General features: G+C 39.2%; 2 protein-coding genes across 3 annotated transcripts in view; one reads left to right on the forward strand and one right to left on the reverse strand.

Moving 5' to 3' along the window:
* Positions 1–961: 961 nt before the first annotated feature.
* On the forward strand, positions 962–10,218 carry CASP6 (caspase 6). The gene is made up of 7 exons (XM_026847764.1): positions 962–1,547; positions 2,257–2,299; positions 4,318–4,464; positions 4,900–4,976; positions 5,421–5,596; positions 7,757–7,913; positions 8,526–10,218. Exons 3-7 carry the CDS (start codon positions 4,337–4,339, stop codon positions 8,762–8,764), a joined length of 777 nt encoding a protein of 258 aa, XP_026703565.1. The 5' UTR covers positions 962–1,547; positions 2,257–2,299; positions 4,318–4,336; the 3' UTR covers positions 8,765–10,218.
* A 99-nt stretch (positions 10,219–10,317) lies between these two features.
* The window catches only part of MCUB (mitochondrial calcium uniporter dominant negative beta subunit), a 51,452-nt gene continuing 36,801 nt past the window's right edge, over positions 10,318–24,968 (reverse strand). For both annotated transcript variants that reach the window (XM_026847762.1, XM_026847763.1), the window contains exons 2-8: positions 19,391–19,466; positions 18,959–19,129; positions 14,318–14,422; positions 13,950–14,110; positions 12,928–13,131; positions 11,454–11,570; positions 10,318–10,516 (exon numbers count right to left, since the gene is read on the reverse strand). In XM_026847762.1, the coding sequence (XP_026703563.1) occupies positions 10,439–10,516; positions 11,454–11,570; positions 12,928–13,131; positions 13,950–14,110; positions 14,318–14,422; positions 18,959–19,129; positions 19,391–19,466 (912 nt within the window). In that variant the 3' untranslated portion in view covers positions 10,318–10,438. The remainder of the gene's footprint in view (positions 10,517–11,453; positions 11,571–12,927; positions 13,132–13,949; positions 14,111–14,317; positions 14,423–18,958; positions 19,130–19,390; positions 19,467–24,968) is intronic.

Raw genomic sequence — 24,968 nt, forward strand, 5'->3', positions numbered from 1 at the left:
TCCCAGCCGAGGAGGAGCGGGGCCGCCCCCGGGGAGCGCTGCCCACAGGTCGCTGCCGGCGGTCGGGGAGAGCGCGGGCTTGGGGTCCTGTCAGAGGAGGAGGAAGAGGGGAACGGGAAAGGTGGCCGGCGGGGGAAAGGAGGGCGCGGCGGCGGCAGCCATCGCGGAAGTCGTTTTGCGCCAAGGGTCACCGCACCCCCTGAAGTCCCCGTCCAGTCCCGCCACTGTTGCGGGAGGGGGGGGTTTAACGGCGGAGAGCCCGGCCCCCGCCGCCCCGAGGCTCTGTCAGAGGAAAACCAGAGGGGAAAGCACCGCGCACAGGCGAAGTTCCGGAAGAAGGGTGATGTGTAACAGGACGAGAGAGGAGCAGCCGAGCTATGGGGGGTTGGTTCCCGAAATGCTGTCAGGCTTACACACGCATTTTTTGGTGCCATTTGGCTACTGGTATTTTCTAAGTGCCCACGTCCAGTGGCCCAAATGGTAGACCCATTGAGATTAAAATGTATCCAAGGAAAGATGCCATCATATCCTAATGTAACCCAGTGCATACCTGATTTTTGATTACTTTAAAACAATCCCATCTTCATGAGATTTAGGACAAGTAAGTAGTTCAATTGAGAGCAATCTGGTTTTAGAACAAGGCAGTGTAAGACAAGCGGAAAGTTTTTCATAAATTATAGTAATTTGTGTTTATTTGAATGAAACTGCAATATGACAGTGGGGATGAAAAGCTAAAGCCTGAGAACTGACTAAACAGGATTAAAAGAAAACCATCCTTCCCGAGTTTCCTTTGGCCCAGGAGTTGTGTTCTTTCTGTGTCTACATGACAGCATTTTCTGTGTAAAAGTTTGATGACTGTAACCATTTTATGTTCTGTTATTTTCGGGGGGAATGGATTGACTGCCTGCCTCCCCTCCCCCCCTTAAGTTGAAGCAAAAGCATCAGGCACATCTCAGGTACAAAAGCAAAAATACAGTGTAAATTTAAACATACAGATGCACTTTTAAATATCTCTGGCTTCCTATTATCAAGAGTCACAGGCACAGGTGGTGTTGCTATGTTCTATCTACACTCATTTTTCAGCACTTCTATCGTTAGTCTGACCTACATATTAACGTTTTGAGCAAACTGAACTAACTTCTTGTGTGTTCAGGTTACTAGTGATAACTGTAAGACTCAACACCTGAAAGCATGATGGATTATTTGCTAGTAGGAAATTTACATCTAAATAATAACACTTAGAAGCATGTGACTTCCTCTGAGCCACCCCCTACTCTCCTGTGATACCGTGTTCAACATAGGCTTTAGAAGCTTTTAAGACTGGATTTCTGAAAGTTTATTATAATGTCTTTATGAATTTTTCTCCTCTATTAATACATGGCTATGTTAGTTTGTTTGCAAAAGGCTTTAATCACATGTGAAAAACAGGTGAAAAGTAGTATTGTGTATCCAAAGTAGTTTGTAAAATACACGTATATGTGACCTGTCTTCTCCTATAGTTGCAGGCCACATCCAGTTGGACAGCAGACCTACATTAACCACTACAGGTATAGTATATATTTTTCATAATGTGGTAGTTGGTTTCCACCAGTGGGAGCAGGAGCTATGATTTTATAGCCCATTGAGATGCTTAAGTGAAACGAATAAATATTTTGGCCATTTTTAAGTCATTAGTTCTGCACACTCCCAAGAGACACATGTTCCCTGTTGTTCCCACAATATTACCTTTATGTGCATTCTGTTACTGGAGATACTTACGTCTATATAGTTCAGCAAAGTTATAAATCTTGCATCTTCTCAGTTGTTAGCTATGCATACTGTTACTAACCTCAAAGAGAATGCTCAGCTTTGCATTAGCAACATTCCTGAAATAAACATCAGTGTATTTTTAGATTATGTAAAATTGTAACTACTGACTTGGAGACTCTGTTCAAAGAAATACAGCCAGCTAGTCGTAGAAAATCATGATGTCTGATTATGTCTATATAGATACAGATACACAGACAGATACAAAATACACATCTTGAACACCTAAAATTCAGGCCATTGGGAGTCAGAACTTTAAGAACAGCCTCCAAAAGCTGTGGGTGCAAACATACTGATGAATCTGTTTAACCGCATGCCTCCTTACTTGATGTGTGAATGAGCTTTTGGTTCATATTAACAGCTAAACTTTAAGGCTGGTTGCACAAGTTCAAATTGTTTCTTTTTAATGAATGATTTAGTGGCTAAATCACTGTTTGATCTCTCTAACAGATGGAAATCAGAACATCACAGAAGTAGATGCACTTGATACAAGGTAAAGTTCTGATGGCAATGACAGAGAGATGGCCCATGGCATTCAGGCAGTGCAGGGTTTTCTGGATTTTATTAAGAATATGTCTCGATTATTCAACTCGATTCCACCCACTTACAGAACACTTTTCTAGTTTTAGCTATATCAGATGTAGAGCCACCCTTAATCATGAAGGCATGCAGAAGGGACTCTTTAGGAGTGAACTCCTTTTATGTTAGACAATGTACAGAGACTGTGGCAAAAATACCATCACAATCTAAGGAACAGTTGGGCAGGTTAAGTGATAAGAGTGTAGCACAGGAATATATTCTTCTAGAAGGAAGGTAAAGGGACCACAGGATAGTGATTTCATTAGTTTATCCTATTCCACTTTAAACATCATCTAGACCTGGAAGAGGTAAACTACTTGCCTGATAAATTCCTTTGCCTTATGCACTCAGCGAATACAGCTGTGCAGAGGAAGAACTATATAGGGAATCATCTTTTAATGGTCATTCACAGGATCCAGGGACCTAACTGTCCAAAATCCCTACTAGTACTATGTCTAGCTGAATCTTAAGAAGATAAATTGCCAAAATCCAAAAAAACTCTGGTAGTGGTGAAATAGAATTCATAATTACAGAGCTGAAGTTTATCATCTTTGCATTTTATCATGTTAAGTGTTCAAACTGAGGGAAGTGTGATGAAGCACCCCGCTTAACTTTTCTTATTGGTTATCCAGCCAACATTGTAGAAACCCCCAGACTTTGAACAGTCATCCAGATTTCCTGTTCCCTGTTTGAATTCTTACGCAGATATTAGAAAAAGCTGTTTTATGAAGGGGCTGCTCATAGTCAAGTGGAGAAGCAGAAACAGTTTATGGATAGTTTTGGCCATTTTGTAGTGAAACAAAAGCATTTTGCTGATGAAACTGCCATCTTAAAATAACATCTGCAGGCAAATATTCTAAGCAACTTCTTCCACCAATTGCACCAAAACTGAACGTTTCATAGCAGGAAAAAAAGAGTAACATGCCAAAAATGACAGCTCTGACTAGAGCTAGTCCTAGGGCAGCATGACCTGGACTGTCATTCTGTGCACATATGACACCGGCCTTGTCTATTGCCAGAAGCATTTTAGTTTCTGTTTTCTACAGATAACTCTGTCTACAAAAGCAGTAAGATTATCTATTTTGTCTCTCGAAATACAGCCATGCTAACACTTGGAAACAACCTTCTGGGTCCATAGCATGCTGTCAGAGACTTCTATGTTGTGTTATGCTCATAAAACAAAATTGCTGAATGCTCCAAACATACAGGTGCTCCATACATTTGATGCCATGATAGTTTGAAGTCCTCTACTTAGAAGCTGGGTAGGTCATTTGTCTGTCCTTCAGAACAACACTGTCCTTTAGCTTTAGGATTTTGTGCTGGTTACAAAAATCTTAGATGAACCATTGTATTGTCACAGTTTTCATTATTTAGTGTAAATAATACAAATTTGTTTTGAAAGATACACTATGCGTAACACCTCATCACCAGCTTATAGTCTATTGCTTATGATGCAGCACCCAGTTTAGTTAGAAGAACCTGAAGCAAATCTCAGACAGCTACAATTCCAAGTATATATGCGCTATCTAGTTATGTTAAAACAGTATTTAGCTAAATACATAACATGGAGAATTGGAGCCAAGTCTAAAGTGCACTGTTACATGCCTTACTGTGTTACTAATGAGACAGCCTCCTGACAAGAGAAAATGAAAACACATTGTAGAGAAACTATTCAACCTACCTGATAGAGCCTAGTACACACCCAACACTTGTTTTTAGTGAATTACTTAACATTCCCAAGCTTTTCAAAAAGAGCCTAGTAATTTAGGCTCTTCCTAAAATACTGCACATTTTGAGATCTTGTCTTCTGAAATTAGATCCTCCAAGTCTCTAGTCAATTAAAACAAAAATCTCAGCTAGCAGGAATACAGGAAAAGAATTCAATTATCCATTAACTCATTTATGAAGAATGTTTTCCATCTCTGGCAACAGACGAACATTTGATCCTGCAATGCAATACAAAATGAACCATCAAAGAAGAGGAATTGCATTAATCTTCAATCATGAGCACTTCTTTTGGCATTTAAGGCTGACAGACAGACGTGGGACTCTTGCAGACAGAAACAATCTGAAACGCAGGTAAGAAACTTGGTTTCTCTACTGAAGCTTAAAAAGCTAAACTTCAAAAATCATGGTCAAGTAAGCAGTTTCCTGTACATTTTAAGTACAGAGCAAAAGATTTTGCAGACGTAAGCACCTATGCAACCTTGGCAAAAAAAAGCCATAATAAAAAAGCTTCAAGGCACATTCCTTTAAGTCACAGAAACTGCTGGCACAAGTTCTATGATTTCAGTGAGTCCAGAGTTCTCTTAGGACAAACTCCTTCAAGTAACTTTAGGTATTACACCTGCACTTGACACCGGTTTGAGTTCAAAATAAACTTTTGTAGTTTTTTTCATAAGTAATGCATAAACACAAATATTCATTCTCTCACAAGGAAAGAAACTGAGTTGGTAGAAACTGACATGTTATTTGAGCAAGATTTTTACTAATACTGATGTGTTTTAACAATAGTTTGACAGACCTTGGATTTGAAGTCAGACATTTTGATGATCTGAAAGCAGAAGATGTGCTGCAGAAAATTTATGAAGGTAGGAGTCTATATATTGGTAATGCCTAACTATTTGTAGCAGAATTTCCAGATTTATTTTCTTCTGTTCTCTCTGTTCATCTAACTTAAAATAATTTTTATGCACAAGGAAGTTGCTTGACCTTAAAAGGATTTAGGGGTTAGACTCCAGATTATTTTATTGCAGTGCAAATGAAGTTTCTGTGGAGAGAACTAATGAAGTTACTAAGAGCTGAAAGAAAGTACCTGCAACTGGGAGAAGTTAATAACATTCTTTTTACTTTTAATGGTGCTTACCTTCAGCCATGTTGAATCATTGCACCTTCAAATCTCTGCAGTATTACACTATCTGAAAACAGGCTTCATTTGAAAAAGGACTGATCAGAGATTAAATTATACAAATTACAGTGTTTTTTAAACCTGAATATCACTGTTCAGTCATCTAAACACCACTTGACTATTTCAGCCTCTAAGGATGACCACAGTAACGCTGACTGCTTTGTTTGTGTGTTCCTGAGTCACGGTGAGAATGATCATGTTTATGCATATGATGCTCAGATCAAAATTGAGGCAATCACAGACATGTTCAGAGGAGACAAATGCCAGAGTCTGGTAGGAAAACCGAAGATATTTATCATTCAGGTAAGGTGTCTGTTTCTGAATTCAGTGCAGTTAACACTAACCTATGTCTTTTTGTAATACAGAAGTCAGTTTTTCCAATACAGTCTTTTCACAAGGGCAAGTTTTCACAGCTTTAAAAAAATAAGGTATGGAAAACTGTTCTTTAAAGACATTTAAGACAAGGATTGTTTTCTTTTTAAAAAAAGCCTTTATGTACACAAGTGTTAATATTATTACTTCTTATTAAAGAAGTAATTTTATGAAGAGCAACCCAAATTAAGCCCATGTTAGATTGACTGTCAGTGTATATTTAATGGCAGAGAAGACAGTATTTTTATTTTTTTTTTTTGGCGAAAGTTGAATACAGCCTCAACTCAGTTCCTACTGTTCACACCTCACAGCCCTGTGCTTGGCTGTAGAAGGCAATCAAACCTTCCCTTCCCTCTTTCCTTCCAGAAGGTCTCTTTACTTGATAGAAGTTGTTTTTTGTCATGGGTTTTGGTGGGGTTTTTGGTTTGTTGGTGATGATGATTTTTTGTTTTGTTTCTTTTCTGTCCATGATGAATACTTGGTATCTCTTAGAGAATTTAAAGAATCAGTTTAAGGCTTCATTGTCTCAAAAATACTGTTTGTGCTAACCAGTCAAATAAAGCCCATATGTAACCTCTTGTTTCACTCCTTGGTTCACAGGGTAAGTTGGAAGGGACCTCAGGAAGTCTCTGGTCCAGCCTCCTCTTCAAAGCAGAGTCAATTATGGGGTCAAACCAGGTTACCCAGGGCTTTATCCCATCTTTATTCAGATTACAATTAGCAAACTCACAGGAGAACCTGGCCTTCAGCCGACTGTAACTGTAGTAGTTTACAGAGTAGTTCTGAGAATTACTTTTTTTTTTTTTTCCAAATGAAATCTTCCTTAGATACAAGTCCTCTGCACGTTGTTAATTCATCTTTTATTAGGACTCATTCAGCTTTGAATTCTTTTTTTTTAATCAGTTGCCAAAGATGGGGAAAATATTTACTATTTCAATTTTAAGTTATAAGTAATACTTGGAAACATAATATATACTTATCAAAAAGCTAATTAACTTAGTTCAGTTCATCAACTGAGTTCTTTTACTGCACTACTGGCATAGCATGTACCTTTGGAAATCAGAGGAAATGGCAAGAATGAAACTTCATCACTGTAAATGAAAGAAAATTTTCATGTTTCTTTAGTGATAGTTCTTAAGTAATGCTCCTTACCTACTTTGTATCTTTTAAACGTGTTGTTACCTTCTTAACCTTCATGTATAGCCTTTTTGAAACACTGACACAATACTGAGCTCACTTACTGGGTTCTCACAAAAGCACTCCCTCAACTAACACATTTGAGACTGAACTAAGCATGGAAGTTTAACAGCATACAGATTATAGCTGTGCTTCAGAGCATTTATTCAATGCTGCCTTGCCAACAGGCCTGAGGGAAGTGATTCTTCCTCTCTACTCAGCACTGGTACAGCTACATCTGTAGTACTGTGTCCAGTTCTGGGTTCACCAAGAAAAATACAGACTTAGTAGAGTGAGTCCTGCAAAGGGCCACAAAGATGAGTAAGGGACTGGAGCATCTTCATACGAGGAGAGAGGCTGAGAGAACTGAGACCGTTCAGCTTGGAGATGGCTCAGGGGAATCTTACCAATGCTGTAAACACCTGGTGGAAAGAGGGAGCCAGGCTCTTTTCAGTGCTGTCCAGTGACAGGACAAGAGGCAACTGGCACAAATTAAAAGATATTCCATCTCGACACAGGAAATTCCATCTCGACACAGGAAAACACTTTTTTACTGTGAGAGTGGTCAAACACTGGAAGAGGTCACTGGAGAGATTGTGAAGTCTCCATCTATGACAATACTTGAAGGCTGACTGGACAAAGTCCTGGACAGCCTGCTCTAGCTAGGGGTGTTGGGCTAGGTGATCTCAAGAGGTCCCTTCCAATCTCAGCGATTCTGTGATCATCTCAAAGCTTTTACTAGACTTTGTCAACAGTATTTTAACTGATAGAGAAGTAAGTGGGTCTGGAATTCAGACTCATGGTAATGTGGAACACCTAACTGAACAGAAGTCGCCTCTGATAGTGTCAGAAGTATAATATTAACATAGGTGAGCTTGGCAGTGGTGAAAGCATAACAATATTTCTCACCAACAGGCATGTCGAGGTGATAAACATGATGATCCGGTTATTGCTCAGGATTCAATAGACAGTAGCAATGAATCCATTGTCAATGAGACTGAAGTGGATGCAGCTGGTGTCTATACTCTGCCTGCTGGCGCAGACTTTATCATGTGCTACTCTGTGGCGCAAGGTAAGTTCTAATATTTTACAAGTCATGTCTGATACTTCACTCTGTCAGCTTGAACACTTTCTCATTTTGCAGTCAAATGGAAGAGTGCTGTTCCAGGTCATCTGTTTTACGTGTCTGATAAGTGACATCTTGTCTGGGAAAGAGCCTCACATGTTAAGGAAAAAGTGAAAGTAAACTGTCAAGGTTGCAGTTAATTTGCCAAGGAGAAACATTCTCATTAATCTTGCTCTGAGCTGTCTGCTGACAGCAAGCGTTCCCCTCTTCCAGGACTGTAGGATTCCGGTGGCTTATAAATTTCCCTGCACTATATGGCTGTCCTCTCCAGTCCTCCATGTATCTTGTCCTCAGTCCCATCCGCTCTCTTGTAATGTGCAGAAACAATCCTGTAAGCTACCGGTTCCTGAGCTGTGCTCCTCATGGCACTGTAAGTGATCTCAAAGCCATTTCCCATCTACAGTTTCCAGTGAAATAACGTAATTGGCAAAGTAAGATTTACACCCATTAGTAATGCCTTACGGATGCAGCTAGTGAGCAGTAACTCTCAGGAATATTTTTCAGGTGGCATCACTGCTTACATTGGGATATAATTTTATGTTCCTGTCCTACCAATAGGTTACTTTTCTCATCGTGAAACTGTAAATGGCTCCTGGTACATTCAAGATTTGTGTGAGACACTTGGAAAGCATGGCTCTTCCTTGGAGTTCACGGAGCTTCTTACTGTTGTTAACAGGAAAGTATCTCATCGCAAAGTGGATATATGCAGAGACATTAATGCTATAGGAAAAAAACAGATTCCTTGTTTTGCCTCAATGTTAACTAAAAAATTGTATTTTCACCCAAAATCTAAGTAAATTATTACTTAACAATGACAACCAGTAACTAGTACTCACTGCAGAAGTGAAAAATACACCATCTTAATTTAGGAGATTAATATTCTACAAGATTATTTGCAAAAACACTGACATCAAACGTTATCGTTTGTATACATAATCTTAACGCAATTTTAAAGTTAGTATTACAGCTCTGTTCATCTCAGGGAATTTCGGGAAAATTGACTGGTGCAAAACTACTAAGAGGTGCTCAGATTTTATTGAAACTGGTACAATGGGTTACTTTTTTTCTTAAAAGATTTTTGCTTGATTACTATCTAACCATGGCACATTTTACTATTTCCAAAATATTTCAAATGTTGCATTAGATTGGCTTGTTTTACTTCAAGAGCACAGTTTACAGGGAGTATGTTTGTAGGGCATCTTTTATCTGTGGACAGCAGGATCCACCTTCCAGTTTTTGAGGATTTATTGAGTTTTTTAGACATTTTAAAAATTTTCTCTCAACACTAAAAAGGAACTTAATTAGCATTAATATAGATAAAGGGCTTCTTTCTGCTTACATATCATTTATGTTTGGGGCACAATTACAGCTTGCTGGTGTTTTGCATTCTTGGGAGAAAAGCAAGCAGTAATGAAATGAGTCCACGTACAGCTTGCTGACTTTGGGTAGGCTCGCCTTGTACACATCTCTAAAGCTAAAGCAAATCATTTCAAGGTGCTAGACTCACAACTGCTGTACATCTCTAGGCAGCTCTGCAAAATACAAAATATGCAAACCTTCGTACTTCAGGCCTCGGTGCTGGATCAGCCTCTTCCTCTCCTCGGCCCTAGGGGAGATCAGCCATCATACTCTGTCATTGTGTACATAAAAGTGATAGTGCATTTGTCACCACAGGACATTTCACCATGGGACTGTTATTACTCCGGCAGAAGCAAACATTTATTTTTTACATTATTGATACATGTGCTGAAGGACAATGGAGAACTCAGACTGACAGAAGTGTCTTAATCCACCTTCCTGGGTATAAAATAATTGTTTTACTCCTGCTTTAGTTAAATCTTTCCATATACTATGTTCTGAATCACAGATACTAAGTCTTACTGTGGCTTACTTTTAAGCTTTGTATAATCATGTATGTTTGAATGTTTTGATAAATTCTTTCAATAAAATGCAACACAAACATAAATGATTTTATAGTAAATAAGTTTGATATATCTTACTTTTCCAGCAATATTTACTAAAAAAACTTACTTGAGATGTAAGTCTAACCTCCACCAGTGGTGTTATACCAGCAGAGTCAATGCATAGAGATAGGAAAAAGGAAACTAATTTCAGGAAAAAAAATTCTTAATTTGCAATGCAGAAGTTAATCTATGAGCTACTGTTGTGCTATAGTAAATGGTACTAAAAAGACAGCCCTTGTTCTATAAAACATGCCTGTCATTTTACTAGCAGGCAGAATGCCTCCATTTTACTAATGGGATTACACAAATACCTTGAATTGTGCTTCAGCAGCTCCTTCATAGGGTTAAAAAAAATCAAAACCAAACAAGTCAGGTGACCAAATAATTTTTATAGATATTTACTGCAACTTTCAAAACAATAGTGGTCAAAAATATCCAGTTCCTATAGAGTAACTAAATGTTTGTGTCAGCTTTGAAAGGGAAATTCTAATATATACAAAACCAAAGTCAGTCCTTGTCATTGATTTCCTGGATTGGAAGCCTCAGGTGCAGAGGTTGGCGCAGACGCCTCAGGGATTCTTCTGCCTGCCAGTGTAAGAAAGAATGAGAGTTCATCCTCCTGCAGCCCTCCTTTTTCTCCTCCTCTTTCACACACCCAGTAGTTTTCCTTTCTCAGGTCTTAATGGAGGACACCGAACATTTATAGGCCTGCTTAGGTCATTCAGCCAGTCTCCAGAGAGAAGCATGTGCCCTGCCCACCCACACCCCAAGGTATTATTTTCCTGACATTACAATTACAACATTCATACTCACAGGCTACTGAAAAAGCATCAAACTGTAGCCTGATGTCAAATGTGGCTCATGAAATGATAACCTGAACCATGGGTCCTGAACTAAAATTAGGGCTAATTTCAGTTTTCTTCTATGAGGCATTGAACACAGGGCTGGGTGAGATGGGATGGGGTAATGAGAACTGAGCAGTAAGAGATCTGCTACACTTTTTCATGAAGACCATAACGTTTCTCCTAGGCGTACAATATGACCTTTTCCATCCAGTCACCCATGTTCTGGAAATCTAAGACTTTTACCTAAGGAACAGGACTAAGATGTCAAATGCTAAACTCTGCAAGACAGTTGCCTTCCAATGAAGGGAGGAGACTGTGTTACCACAGCAGTGCAGCAAACACACTGTCTCCAAAAGCAGTGCAGCTGTTCTATGAAAATGGCCAAGAATGCAACATATTAGAGTATGCAAAAAATGGATGTGTAGGGCTGATAAACTGACTGACTTGTTTCAAATTAAATTCATGAAGATCTCTCATTCTGATGACTTACTGAAGTGGTTTATACATCAATGGAAAACATTGTATGGTTATCTGAACAGCTGAAACTGGCGGATAAGCAATACACTGTTTTGAATGTAAGTAGCAAACCATGAGATCAACTTTCTGTTAGCTGAGAGTTTACTGAAAAAGTCTTAAGCCAGATGCTACCACATTATTTAGGAACTGTATTTAAATACCTCTGCTAGGTCTTCTTTGAGCTTGTTATATCGTTCCACATTAAAATGCTGGGTTTTGGATTTCCGATAGAAGTAGTGGAGAAACTGCCTGTCTTTAACATCAGGATAAATGTAGTCCTGGTGAAGAAAGCAGGGCACATATTTGGGGTTAGCAAGAAAACTGGGTAGAGATCAGAAGACTATCTGTACAAATAAGTTTTCAATAGAAATTCAGCCTGTTTCAGGAAGATTTATCGAGTTCAACACACACATATGTTCTACTGAGGCTACATAAGAAGTTATGCTCTTATAAGGGCCTTTTAAACACATGGTAGGAAACTTCTATTGCATCTAAAGGAATTTGCAATTATAATAAAGACATAGTGTGATCTTCATGACTGGACCCGTCTGAGTCAATGGACACTACCTCCAAGGAGTCAGAGAAAGTTCAGCTACTATTTCTTCAAGACTTATTTAAAAGCCTCAAGCAATGGTGCCAGCAGCTGTTCCAAAAAGCCAAGTAGTAATCTCTACTCATATACAAAAAGTAAGGATGCCTTAGTCCTTCTTAAAAATCAGTGAGAAAGAATAAAACTTGCATTCAGAGACAGCTCTTCATAAAAACAGACACATCTCCCATTTTCACTATAGGAAGCTGACTTTTCGTGAGGTTTATAGACCCACTGGTATTGTGGAAGGAAGTGTTGGTTACTCTTCCATATACCTCCATAACAAAAGAGTTTTACATCACAGAAAGTTCAACATCAAGCTGTAAATTACAGAGCTAAAACAGGAAAAGGAAACATTTCTCAAAGTCTTACATGATCTCAGGACAACTGTATTGTGCAGCTCAGTTAAGATCTGTTTTTTAGTTGCTCAGCAAACTTTTTTTTCTTCTAAACAATGCCTGTTTCCTGCTCTATTTCAGCTGTCCTAGATTTACTTCCATTATTCAACATCAAGGAAAAGCAGTCAAGATTATGAGGAACAAAGCAATGTAATTTTTTCAGGCACTAAATAAAGTATATTTCAATAATGCAACTGCCAGAGTTCCAAATGCGTTGGTATCCTGCACCGTTTATACATAAACTCCAGCAAATGCAAGCTACCATTCAGTAAGGCAGTGTTCACAGACTGGCACAGCACTACTACCCTTTACAGCAATGAGCAAGGTGTTGTTTACTATTTGAAGTGATCTACAAAACTTTAAAATAAATGGGCAGACTTCTTTCATCACTTTTCATTGCCTAGGTTATGAAATCTTACAGACAGCAGTTATGCTCAGTAGCTGGTCTGCAGTTCATGTGTAACAGTACCTGACTTGATTCTGCATAATGTAACATTCTATCCAGCCCCATTAGGGATCAAACAAGTCCCTATCTGGTGGTAAAACTACTTATTGAATTATAATTTCCTCAGAGCCCAAACATTGTGATTTTCAGAGTCAGTTTTCCTCCTTTACAATACTCCAGACATTTACAAAACAAGAACTTACCTGTTTAGTAAGAACAAAGTAGGCATAGAAAGCCATGGCACTCCCGTAAGTGATGAAGTATGTGACCGGCTCCATGATGTCCCATGAATAGACCCACCACGTGAGCCACGCCAACGCTCCCCCTTGCGTTGACATCAAAGCTAAGCCAACCCACAGAAGCCTGGAGGTCTTTACACCTGCACTGTCCATGATTCTGGCTTTCATCTAAGGGAAAGAAACATAGAAACCTGTGCAAGCAAACATGAGTGCTTCTCTGACGAGCAGACCCTCAACTATGCTTTCTCTTGCTGGGCTAGATCCTTTTACTAGCTCCTCTTACCAATTTACCCTGCTGAGACAGAAAAGGACTGAAATCCAAGGACAACCATATCTCCTGGTTATTGTGCATCAAGAAATGCTGCTTTTAATCTCCCCACTACTAGGAATTTATGTCTACTGGATTTCCATTTACCATTCAAGGCAGCTCTGGTTAATGCTGAGGCTGGTCCTCACAAAGCAGGTCTCAAGCCAAGGAAAAGTCTGTACAATTTGTCAGGCTTTCTGGTGTCCTCCTCTCATGCTGGGTTTGCTTAGCCTGCCCTAGATCAACATTCATACCTTGCCTTCTTGGATTCTGGCAACCATTAATCCAAACAATTTGCCTTGCTGCCTTGGTGAAACAGAAAACCCTAACCTAAGCCACAGATGATTTCTACCTCACTTGTTTTTTCTGTAATGGGTATTCAGAACTCATACAGCAACAGGTGACTAAGTGGACTTTCAATTCCAATACTAGCCACGCTGAGGCTTGTTCATGACAGCTTTCTCCAGGTGTTGTGGTTTTTATCCAGGGAATGTGCATAGCGGGAGGGACAACAACTAAATTGAAAATAATTTGAATTGTATTTGAAGTTACCCTCTTTTACATAACAAACAAAACAGACACACCCTAGACATTCATGATGTTTTTATTCTATCACAGGACTTACTCTGGATGAAAGGAAATGCTTCTGATTTTTAAAAAAGTAACCCCACTTTCCAACCTGTTCAAGAGGCAGCAGCTCTTCTTTCAGATGGTCCAGTTTCTGTAGCAATTCTCTCTCTTTCCGGATTTGGTGATCTTCTAAATGTAAAGCCACAAACAGTCTGTGAACCAAGGATTTGATATCTTCCATTTCAGTAGCATGCTCACTACTCAGTTTATCTGAAAAGAAAACGTTTGTCATAAATATTTCAAGCATCCACCCTTCTTCATTCTCTTCCCACCTCCAACCCCAAAAAGCAGGACCATCCAATGGTAAAAAAAAAACAGAGAAATTCCTTTCACCAGACAGCTTCCAGTTTTCTGAAACTTCCCAAGCCTTCCACTAGATGAAGTGAGATAGTAAAAGTTATTAAGCATTGCTCTTACCTTTTACAGGAGGTGACACACTGTATGCTGTGTTGTTGATAACAAGTTTAAAGTCATTCATCAGTAAAACCTCCATCAAGGTTGCATCAGAGACCTTGTTACCATCTGTAGAAGACATTTAAGTTCTAAATAATTTATCATAGGGAACCTTAAACATTAACTTATATCCCTTTGGAAAAGTGCTAGAGTTCTTTATTAATAATGGTTGGAAGGGAACTATACTTTTAATAAATCTGGTAACTGATACTAAACAGTAAGGAGGAACACATCAACACAGAGTGCGTGCCTGAATGCTTTCTCTAGAAAGAGAGTCTCGTTCAGACTTGTCACTGCTGTGAGCAGACCTGCATTTTCTTGCATTATGATTACAACTAGAATCAACCCATTGGGAAGGGCAGGACAGAAGAAAAAAGTTCTGCATAAAACAGCAACAAATCGTAACATAAAGATCTGCATTTTTGTTTCTCCATTCACAAACGTTTGTATCTTCACTAGGACAAATTGGGAAATTAAAAGACCTTCAAAGACCTCATCTTGAGTTAGATATTTATGTCTTTCCTTAAACAGTCTCTTCTAGTCAAAAAGAGCAATTCTTGTCAGTAGTGGTGTTCAGATTTTTATAAATGGTTCTTGAAATCACTCTGTTTTGCTATCAGTTGTGACTGGGAGTTAAGAAGTAGATAGCTAGACTGTCTAGTACAAGACAGACCAGGAGCCACAGAGGCATTAGTCTAAAAAAGGTCTGGAGAACTCTTTCCTACTTCTCTGTGTGAAAATTTATATGAATGCTACCTCATCAGCAACACAGAGAACAGACTAAGAAAAGAAAAAAAAAAAAAAAGAAACAAAAAAAAAAGAAACTCAAATCTACGTGAGTTTTCAATTACTTAAAATCAGAGACAAGGGGGCAACTGTGACATGCAATCAGGAATGATGGTTGTTGAAGATTTTATCCTGCTTTTACATTTGTTCCTTCCTTTCACTCCCTCTCTACCATTTTTCTTTTGCTTTTCACCCAAAAGGCAGTATTTGTGTCTGTCCAGGGCTTAGAAGAGATGTGCCACTGGTAGATGGACCACAACTTCAGTATATGAAAAGTCTCTCATCCAGCAGCATGGACACACTGCAGCCCTTCCCAGGGCATTCTCAACACAGCAGATTTGCAAGAGTAGTACTCTGGCAACATTTCCATTTCTTGATAACAGGAAAAATAGCTGCATCCAAAGGAGAAATGGATTCCTTCCTATTTTACATTCAATACACAAGGGCAGATGTAATCTAAAACCTCTGTTGAAATGTAAAAGATCTGTTTTATCCCATTTCTGCTTTTTGTTTCCCCTGTTTAAAGGGGCCTGAAGTTTATAAAGAACCTATTTTCTTTAGTATATTACTATTCTCCCTGCCTGCTGGCTTTTACATCTCATTTCACTGTCCACCGCACCTCACCACAGCTAGGAGGCAAAGGAACTCATTAACCTCCTACAGGGAGCTGACAACACCAAACAGGAGCCCCCAAATACATTAGCAACAACGTGTAACAGTGGATCCCCAGAGCTCCCACTGGCCCAAGTCCAGCAGATTCCAGAGCCACCCAGTAAAACCAGACACCCAGGGGGTTTAGATGGCCCAAGAATCCCCAGAGCCCCACACAGCACTGCTGCTGGACACATTGCTGTGGCACTGGGGGTTCAAATGCCACAGAGCAGCCGCTCCACAATACCTGTGTGACCTGGTCTTCACTTCCTATACATAAAAAGGGCATCTTCCCCTGCCCCTGCCAAGGGGTGGGCAGTGGCAGAAGACAGCAGCTTTACTCCTTAGATGAATAATGATTAGGCTACAAAATACAAAGATCTTTGTATCTAAATATTTGTCACAGTGTTACTGCCCCAGCTCCTCCATCTGTCCCCATGAGCTTATGACAGAAAGGCACCGTAGACAACCCCACACCTACAAATATTTATCTACTGGACCTCTGTCCTCAGGCCCCATCTGCTGAGGCTGAGACTACTGCACTTTGTGAGCTAACACACCAGCTGGCTCCCCCACCCACTCTTGTGTGGGTAACAAAGCAAGCCTGGAAGGCTATCACTTTCAATCCAAAATATGAAATTTTTATGTGCCCATCCACTCTTTTTTTTTTTTTTTCCAGCTTAATAGAACATCAAAGCTCATTTGCATGTAATTATGAAGGTGACATTTAAGCAAAAAATGCTTTTCAAAAGAAGTGTGAGACAGGCTCTTTGTTCTGTATGTGATACAACATCAATTTATTAACCTGTCCAACCTTTTATTAACTGAAGAGCAGAAGAGTCTGGGTTGGAAGGGAGGTGTTTTATTTTAGAAAATACCCCACAGGCTTTCAGCACAAGGCTACTTTCATTCCTATACCTAAGCAAAAGTTCAAATGTGGACAAAGGGTCATTTTTTCTATAGAAGTTTTGCAGGACCAAAATCAAACCCACAGAAAATAAAAAGTGAGCCATCATACACAGCAATAATACTTTCAATTAAGGTTGGGTTTCATTTAATGGCTAAACAACACAGACGAAGTGTCTGCACTAAATTAAGGCTTCATAATTTTTCTTTAATAATAAATGTTTAAATTCAACTCTCAGTACTTGACCAGTAGTTTCTCTTTACAGTATCAGTTTCCTAATAAATTAAACATCTAAACTGTTCTCTAACATTACAATTGCCCACCACTTGAAAAATACAGAGCAGAGAACTGTTTAACAGTCATTGTTTTAATCAAAGCAGACAATGTTTCTATCCCAAAATTGGGTGGAGTGGATATAAACAGATGTGACAAGGTAAAAATGACCCAAATTCCTTTCCACTTTGGAACCTATTATCCATCCATGCCAAAAATGCCAGACTTGTAGGTTTCTTACAGAATTTATCTTATGCTTCACAACTGACTGATGTTTGCACTGAAGCAGAATGAATAGTTAGCTTTTGCTGACATACCACAAAAGAATGCGATTCAGAATCACAAACACTTCTGTCACGGATGTCTCTGCAGCATAGCAGTACTCAAAGGTTAACTGTTTGCCTGTGCATGTTCTTGGCTAGCCCTGCCTCACCTCAGTAAGAAATCCCTTTTTAGTGAAAACTTTCATGTTAAGGGGAAGGCCAGCTGCTGACAATGACCATTTCTTACATTGGCTTCTAAAGATACATGAGAATTTTCTGCCTTTGCTGCCTAGCAGACAACATTGAAAAAAAAAAAAAAAAAAAAAAAACCCAAACCCAAAACACCAAAGTTCCTGTGTACACAAACCTCATGCATACACTGGGATCCACATAGATCATAACTCCACTGCACTAGAGGGCATAAATATATTGCTCTGTGGAGTATTTTCCTGTTTTACTAACTGTGCCCTCAAAGGCAACTAAAGCAGCTTCTCCTAGATCTGTGGCTTCCTGATCTTCTAGGAGCATCAATCTATTTTCAGTTCATTTACAAGTCCCTGCAGCCCTCTGCAATATCAACCAGGAAGAAAGGGAACATTATGAATGCACCCATCTGTGAAACTTTGGACCAACTTTCTTTGACTCCATCCTTTCTTCTGTTTACCTGATGGAAAATAAATCTTTCTATAGGGATGCAGCCAGCCTGCCTGCTCTCCTGCCTTTCTTTCCTTCTTCCTTTCTTCCTTTTTAGGGGATGAGAGGGAAAGGAAAGAAATAGATCTTTTTAGGTAGCCAAATTCAAGTAGCTGTTCTACCAGATTCAACCAAGAAAGCTACATCCCAGTTCTACTTTTGAGATTGAGCCCTTCTCTAGCACCAGGACAGGGGTTGCAAGACTTTTCTGAATTGCTGTGGAAAAACAGCAAAGCACTGTCAAAATACAAACCAAGTTGTCTTGGAAATAAAAATGGAAAAACAGTTTAAGTAACTTGATGTTAGCTTTTATCAACAGGCAGACCAAAGAGACAAAACGCATGAAAACACTGAGCAGAGCCTGAGAAAATTACCTGAAGACTTGGGACAGTGGGATAAACAGTATGCTACAGGGACAAAAGACCACATCAGTGCTAACATATGAGTACAGCTGTTTCCTTTCAACCCAAGGGGCCCAAAGTACTGTACTCCAGCTGATGAATGAAACCTCCCCAAAGTTTCAATAAGCTGCCCTTTATCATTGCACACATTATGTGGTTGCTTAGCTCTTAGTAAATATTCTATATGAGTTGAAGTTCATAGTAAGGCAAACAGATTCTTCAAGCTCCAGGTACCATTGAATAACTGGCAGACATAACATTCAAGAGCATCACTGATTGTCTTTAATGACCATAAAGGACAAGGAAAGAAAAAGATATCACAGAAACCAGAAGACAGACACTTTAGAATTAAAGACAGCATTACAAAGAGAAGCTACCTGAAAAAGATAGGACAACACTGTGTCTATCCAAAAGGAAGGTTCCAGTAATATGTCCAATTTTTAATCAAACTTTCCAAGAGGACTCAGATATTAAATATGAAACACCGATACACCCCAGAAGCATCCAAGAGCTACCCCAACAGCAACAACTCTAAACCTGATGGAGGACTGAACTTGTGCTTCACGAGAGAAGTACAGTCCATTTGAAAAGGAATGTATTGGTTTTGAGAAATGACAGAAATGTAAGATACCTGTTGCAAAGACTTCCACCCTCTCAATTCCTTTATCTTCTCTCTGCACATCCTGCAGGAATGCCCCTACAGTGGTCACCACTGGCTTAACAGTGAACTGACAGCGTTCACTTCTTGTGGGCAGTGTAAGAGTTATCACAGGAAGACCATGTCTGTAATTAATAGTTACTTCTGGAGGAGGGAAAAAGAAAATGAAGTGAAAAAGTCATACCATAAGTTGTAATTTAATTTAAAAGCTGTTTTTAAAAACCAGGATGAATAAAGAAAACCACATAAATAATTCTAGATTTCTTTAATTATTGTAGTACTTCTATTTCTAGGGTATGTATATATAAACCACATGCAACTAACATCATCTCAGCCTACTCCCACAAAATATGAAAGGCTTGTTGACATCGATGGGAAGGGGGAAAACCTGCTGAGAAAACTTACCGTCAGATGGCACCAGCGTGCTGTAAGGTGCCCCTTCCCGGCCCCTCCAAGCTCCAGCGTGCCTCCACAGCCACACCTGCAGCACGAACACAGGGAGCTTGCTTTAGAATTAGGAGGCAAGATTTATCTGGTCAAAGGCAGTACCCAGCCTGTCACAGCGATCTGCTTCTGCATCATCTGACAGCGGAGGTGTCCATCTGAAGAAAAATCCCTTGCTTAGCAATTTCTTTGTAGAAGACAGAACCATGCTTATAGAAAGGACAAATGTCAAAGGTATGAAGGTATTTCCCATAGTTAAACATATTGCCTAGTGTGGTTTAAATAACTTGAAGAAAAAGGGAAAGGGGAAGGAAAGAAAGGAAAAAAACCTGCAGTGTTTCTGAAGTGCTTCATGTGACTCTTAGAATAAGTCCTCAAGCCTTCTCCTCTCCCACAAAAAAATAGTCACTTGAAAAATCTCTTTATTGTGGTGCCTGAAGGCTGATGTGTTCTGCAGCAGTCTAGAGAGTGGGCATGGTTTCAGTTAAGTCCTTTACTGATGAATCATAAGCAGAATGGCACTCTTAATAATCTCAAATAAAATGTGACTGAGGTCACTCACCTTTGCTTCACAATTATATACCATACACCAAAAGTTAACTGCTGACCTTCAAGGTTTTAAAAGACAATAACAGCAATACAGCTTGCCAAAGTATGGAAGATTTTTTATTTTTTAAATAGGAATGGCTGTTTCAACTCCAGCTGAGATGGTGTTGCAACTAACAGCACCACCAGCCTCTGGTATCACCTTGAAGGAGGCACACCCAGATGCCCTAAATATCCCCTATGTCCTGGGACAGGGATGAGAGCAGATTTTTGAACCTACATGGTTGCGCCCCCAAGCCCGGCCCTTTCAGAGACATTGGTGAGAATTATCAACACACTTCAACACAGCCATGTCAAAACCAAGAAGACAAACTGCTCTGATTAGACACACGTACTTCAAGCAGTCCAGCCACACTGTGGAAGAATCAACTGCTCTGACACAGAAGTCCTTTGCTTCTACAGCTAGTTCCCCTGCACGAGGAGAGGAACAGTTTTATTACAGCGACTCCCACAAAGCAGGCACTACTACTATAAACTAAGTGTAACAGGCATAAGTACGAAGGGAAATCACAACCCTAAGCTGGTTACAAAAATTGTTCGTGGGCTGGACCAAGGCCTGGGGTTTGAAATATGGTAGTTGGGGGAAGTGGAAAATGATGTGGGGAGACATGACAAGGACTGATTCTCCCTCTGGTGAGCTTTATAGCTCATCTTTCTGAAGGCCAAAACATTTCAGAGTCTGCAAGCTAATCTTCTTTGACAAGGCAGGAAAGGAAAGCTACAAACACAAGAGGCATCTGCCCATTAAGTATGCCAAGCACTGCTCACCACATGTATGTGATTTATTTGTTTTTAAAGAATCACAAATTTGACTGTTTGGATAGGAATATGATATTAGGTTAAGTAAAGAATTCATATGTAAAATGAATTTCTGTATTTCAAGGATGCTGACCTTGTCTTAGCTTTCTACCTGGAACAAGCACTTTTCAGGAGTTATAGAAAATAAATAATTCTGGGAATTTCCAACACTAATAAATCTGTATATGGTAATCTTCAGGCATCAAAGGCAATCAGAAAACTAGACTAAAGAGCAAAATACCTTAAACATAGAAGTATTGTTTAAAAAAAGCCACTAGGAACTTGGGAATAGCCAACGGCCACCCAGAGATAGGACATGTGCGCTAACTTGACTGGTTCTCCAGCAGAGCAAGAGGCTTTCCCTGGAGCAGAGCAAGTCACAGCCCAGCTCATCAGTTCTCACCTATCTACAGGGGACACCTACACCCACAAAGTAACACATAGCCTAGCAGTACTGACACATTTATCACATGATCTGTTTTTCCACAAAAGACCCTGAAACACACCATTTAGAACAGTTCATGGTAACACTCAATAGCTTCAAATTTAACAACTGTGTTGTTTCTTCAGAGGGATACATTTAAGAAACTGATTTTTTACAGACACTTAGTATGTAACTGTGCAATCAATATCTAGGTATCTAGCATCTAACATGCCCCAAGCACTGAACTGCATCCAGCCTGTATTTGAAGGTTACTTAAATTTTTGTTGTGAATTTAGGTATCTACTTTAGTTATGGAAGAAACAATGCATTCAACAATTAATGCATATTAAAATATCTCAATATATTAATTATAAGTTAAAAATATTTATTATATTAAATTACATTTACTAAAATAAGATCTTTAAGGTATTTCATTCTATTATTCTTTAGACTTTGACATTACCATTCATAATCCACTGAAAGAACCCCTATATACTGAAGCGCTTTTTTTCTCTTTTTTAGATTGTCTGTAAATGAAGTCTACGCATTAAAATCACCTGCAAAGAGTATGTGAAGTAAAAGAAAAACAAAAGCCACTGAGCCATGGAGTTGAACTGAGTTCTAAATAACTCTTTCTATTATATACAAGTTCTAAATTGATTAATTGGGAAGCATAAAGGGCTGAGTTAACTTTCTCCTTATGTTTCCAGATTTAAATCTCCAGTTTCAGTGACGTTATTAAACCATTACCTTGCACCCTACAGACAAATCACTGTGCCCCTTTCAAGGTGCTTGGAATGATCCCTACCCCACCACTAGAAAATAAAGGAAGTCAACAGCCACCGCAGCTAAAAGGAAGACTTGAACTATGGGACCAAACCAACAAGACTGCCCTCACAGTAACATCAGTGAGAGCTGGCATAGGAGGAATCTAATCTGAATTAACTGCATCATGACTTTGAGGACAGCATACCACTTACTCTTTTATACTCCAGTACATGTACCTCTTGGCTAATTCATCTAACCACACAAAAGCTAAAGCAAGCTATTCTACATCTTTCTGCAATTTGAACACACATGGCAGCACATCCTGCTAAAACACCTCTAATGAAATCACAACTATGTTTGGGAATCAGGCCAAAGGCTTGCAAACAGCATTTAGTGGTGAAACACCCTTTCTCCCTCAGCTATATTTGCTTCCTAATGCAAAACACCTGGGAGCAACATCAGCCACAGTCCACTATATCTCTTGACTCATTTCAAGACATGAATTATGGAAGTGAAAAATGAGAATTTAAGGCACAGTGTTAATTATGATAAAAATAATCCAATATATTCCGTTAAAAACTATCAGTTGGTGTAAAACAGAAAATACACATATATATATATATATATATCTCCAGTTTAAAGAAGTACTTCCTCTGTGAAGGGTACTTAACAACCTCTAATAGCAGAGAAGTTGCCACTGTTACAAGTCAGTGTGGAAATTTCAATCTGGTTCACAGCACAGCTTTAGGGACTAATGTAGCAGCATAACTGAGCTGGAAAACTAAGCAGCCAGACATGAGTGGGAGAGACAGGAATAGCAAGACTGCAGTTTTCACTTCTGAGAATGGCAAACAACTAAACCTATCTACATTGCACTTTCTGGACAGCAGTTAGCTGTTCCAAATAAGCAATCTCATACGATGTTGAGTGACCGCCACTGCAAAATTAAGTTAAAATTTATGTGCGATCAGTTATGTGTAAGAAATTTGCATCATCATCAGTATATGAGGTGACATGAAAGCCTTTGATCTTCCTCAGCACTGCATATGCAAATAGAAACATCACCAGGAACCGTAACTTCTGTTTTGTGGAAAATTGTAATGTGGGTGGAAAAGACGACAGCAAGAAAGAAAAATATTTTTCTCATGAAAATGTGACCTTGAAAAAGGAATTCTACAAAAAGATGACATTAGGAGGCTGAGAGCACAGAATTATTGTCTTTGACACTTAGCTGATTTATTTAATTTTGACTTGCCATATCAAAATGTAAAAAATCTGAATCAAAATGCAGCTAGCCACAATCACATATTTGAAACTGGTTTTTCTTTGCTTATATACATCTGCAAAAGATTTGGTAGTTTTGGTTCATTATTTCAACAGCAAAAATAATGTAATGAACCTTCAACATCTGATTCGCCCTTAATTTGCATTTATTTGTAGAAAGCTATTTATCACAACCAAAAACTCTGTCTCCCCCCTCTTGAACTTCCAGGCAATATTACAGCTGAAGTATTGTATTCCTCTAGCAGGAGATGCTGTTGAGAATGCCTCAAGCCAAACTCATAAGCAGCCTTCACAACAAATTATTACTGCAGACTGTTACTATGAATGCTATGGTCTCCCATATTCTCATTTACTTCTCTCTGAGGCAATGGTAAGAATCTGAAATAGAAAAGCACAATAATAAAATGCTCTACTCCATGAAGCGTAAGCTTTTTACCGTTAATTACACTGCAGTAAAACACACTCTAATTAAAATGTATCTTGCAGTGTGCTTTTCAATAGTAATATAGCATTACAGTCTTTCCCTCGGCAGAAGAGAAGAGCTCAGTTATCTCCTGGAGTCCAACACCTGGTACAGCTCACTCCACAGAGCTGCTGGAGAAGGTGGGTGAAGGGAACAGAACGGGGAAAAATCATGGGGGAAACTAGTAGTTGCAATGCCTCCAAATTAATTTTGGGGCCTCTCTGTCACTAGACAAGCCAACATCCCCAGTATACATCATTCACGCTGATCTTGCCCAGCCTGTGAAGGAGAAGGCAAGACAAGCCATCTCTCTAGATGCTGCTTGCTTGCCTAGAGCAGGAGGAAAATGAGGGCACATACTATAAATAGTTATTTATGTTTTCTATATTGACTTATATCTCTATCTCTAATAAACACACCTAGAAGTTCTCTACATATGAATGATGTTGGCTCTTGTCTGATTCTCCAAGGGAAACAAACTGAGCAATTAATTAATTACGGAGCAACAACCTGCAATTTCAGAAAGGTTTAAAACCAAGGGAAAGCAGGAAAAAAAAAGCAGCTTCTGCCATAGTCTACTGACTTTGCAGATCTTTCACAAGCAAGATCACCAAAAATGAATCAGTATTCAGACCAAGTTTACAATAATTACACATAAGGTATTTCCCTTTTTAAAATGAGTTACCAAGGCCATTTTGGAGATATGAGCTGTTAAAATTTCTGTGCTGTTTTTATAAGCAATCCCACATGAGCAGGAAAATAAGACATAAGGAGCCCTAACAACCGCCTACAATCATCTTACAAGTGCCCAATTAAGCTACATAAACACCTTCTCTCTCATTAACTTTTCAATAATTTGTCTTTGCTTACACTGATTTTCACTGTTTCTCCACTGGTCCTAGAAGTGATTTATATACCATACAACAACAGCCTCAATACAAACAGCAGCTTCAAGGCACATCACTCAGATTCACCAACATCTTCTGGAAGCCCAACTTAAATTAAACACAGAAAACCCCTGCAGCAGACACATCACTCATTCTGCCATAATACCCCTATACCTAGTTTCAGCAAGGGAAGGTACTTCTGACACTTGGGAACATTCAGGATATATTTATCTTTCCTAGAGAAAGAAAAAAAATAAAAAAAACCCACAAAAACACCCAGATTTTCTTATCTTCCCGAGACACAGGTTT

This window comes from Athene cunicularia (assembly GCF_003259725.1).
Source record: "Athene cunicularia isolate RWA chromosome 4 unlocalized genomic scaffold, athCun1 chr4_part2, whole genome shotgun sequence".
NCBI lineage: Eukaryota > Metazoa > Chordata > Aves > Strigiformes > Strigidae > Athene > Athene cunicularia.

What these genes read in the sequence shown, in the direction of transcription:
- CASP6 (XM_026847764.1), top strand. Translation starts at nt 4,337, where the DNA reads ATGCAATACAAAATGAACCATCAAAGAAGAGGAATTGCATTAATCTTC. An exon ending in GCTGCAGAAAATTTATGAAG is followed by an intron (nt 4,977 to 5,420) that starts GTAGGAGTCTAT and finishes TGACTATTTCAG; the next exon opens with CCTCTAAGGATGACCACAGT. An exon ending in CGAAGATATTTATCATTCAG is followed by an intron (nt 5,597 to 7,756) that starts GTAAGGTGTCTG and finishes TCTCACCAACAG; the next exon opens with GCATGTCGAGGTGATAAACA.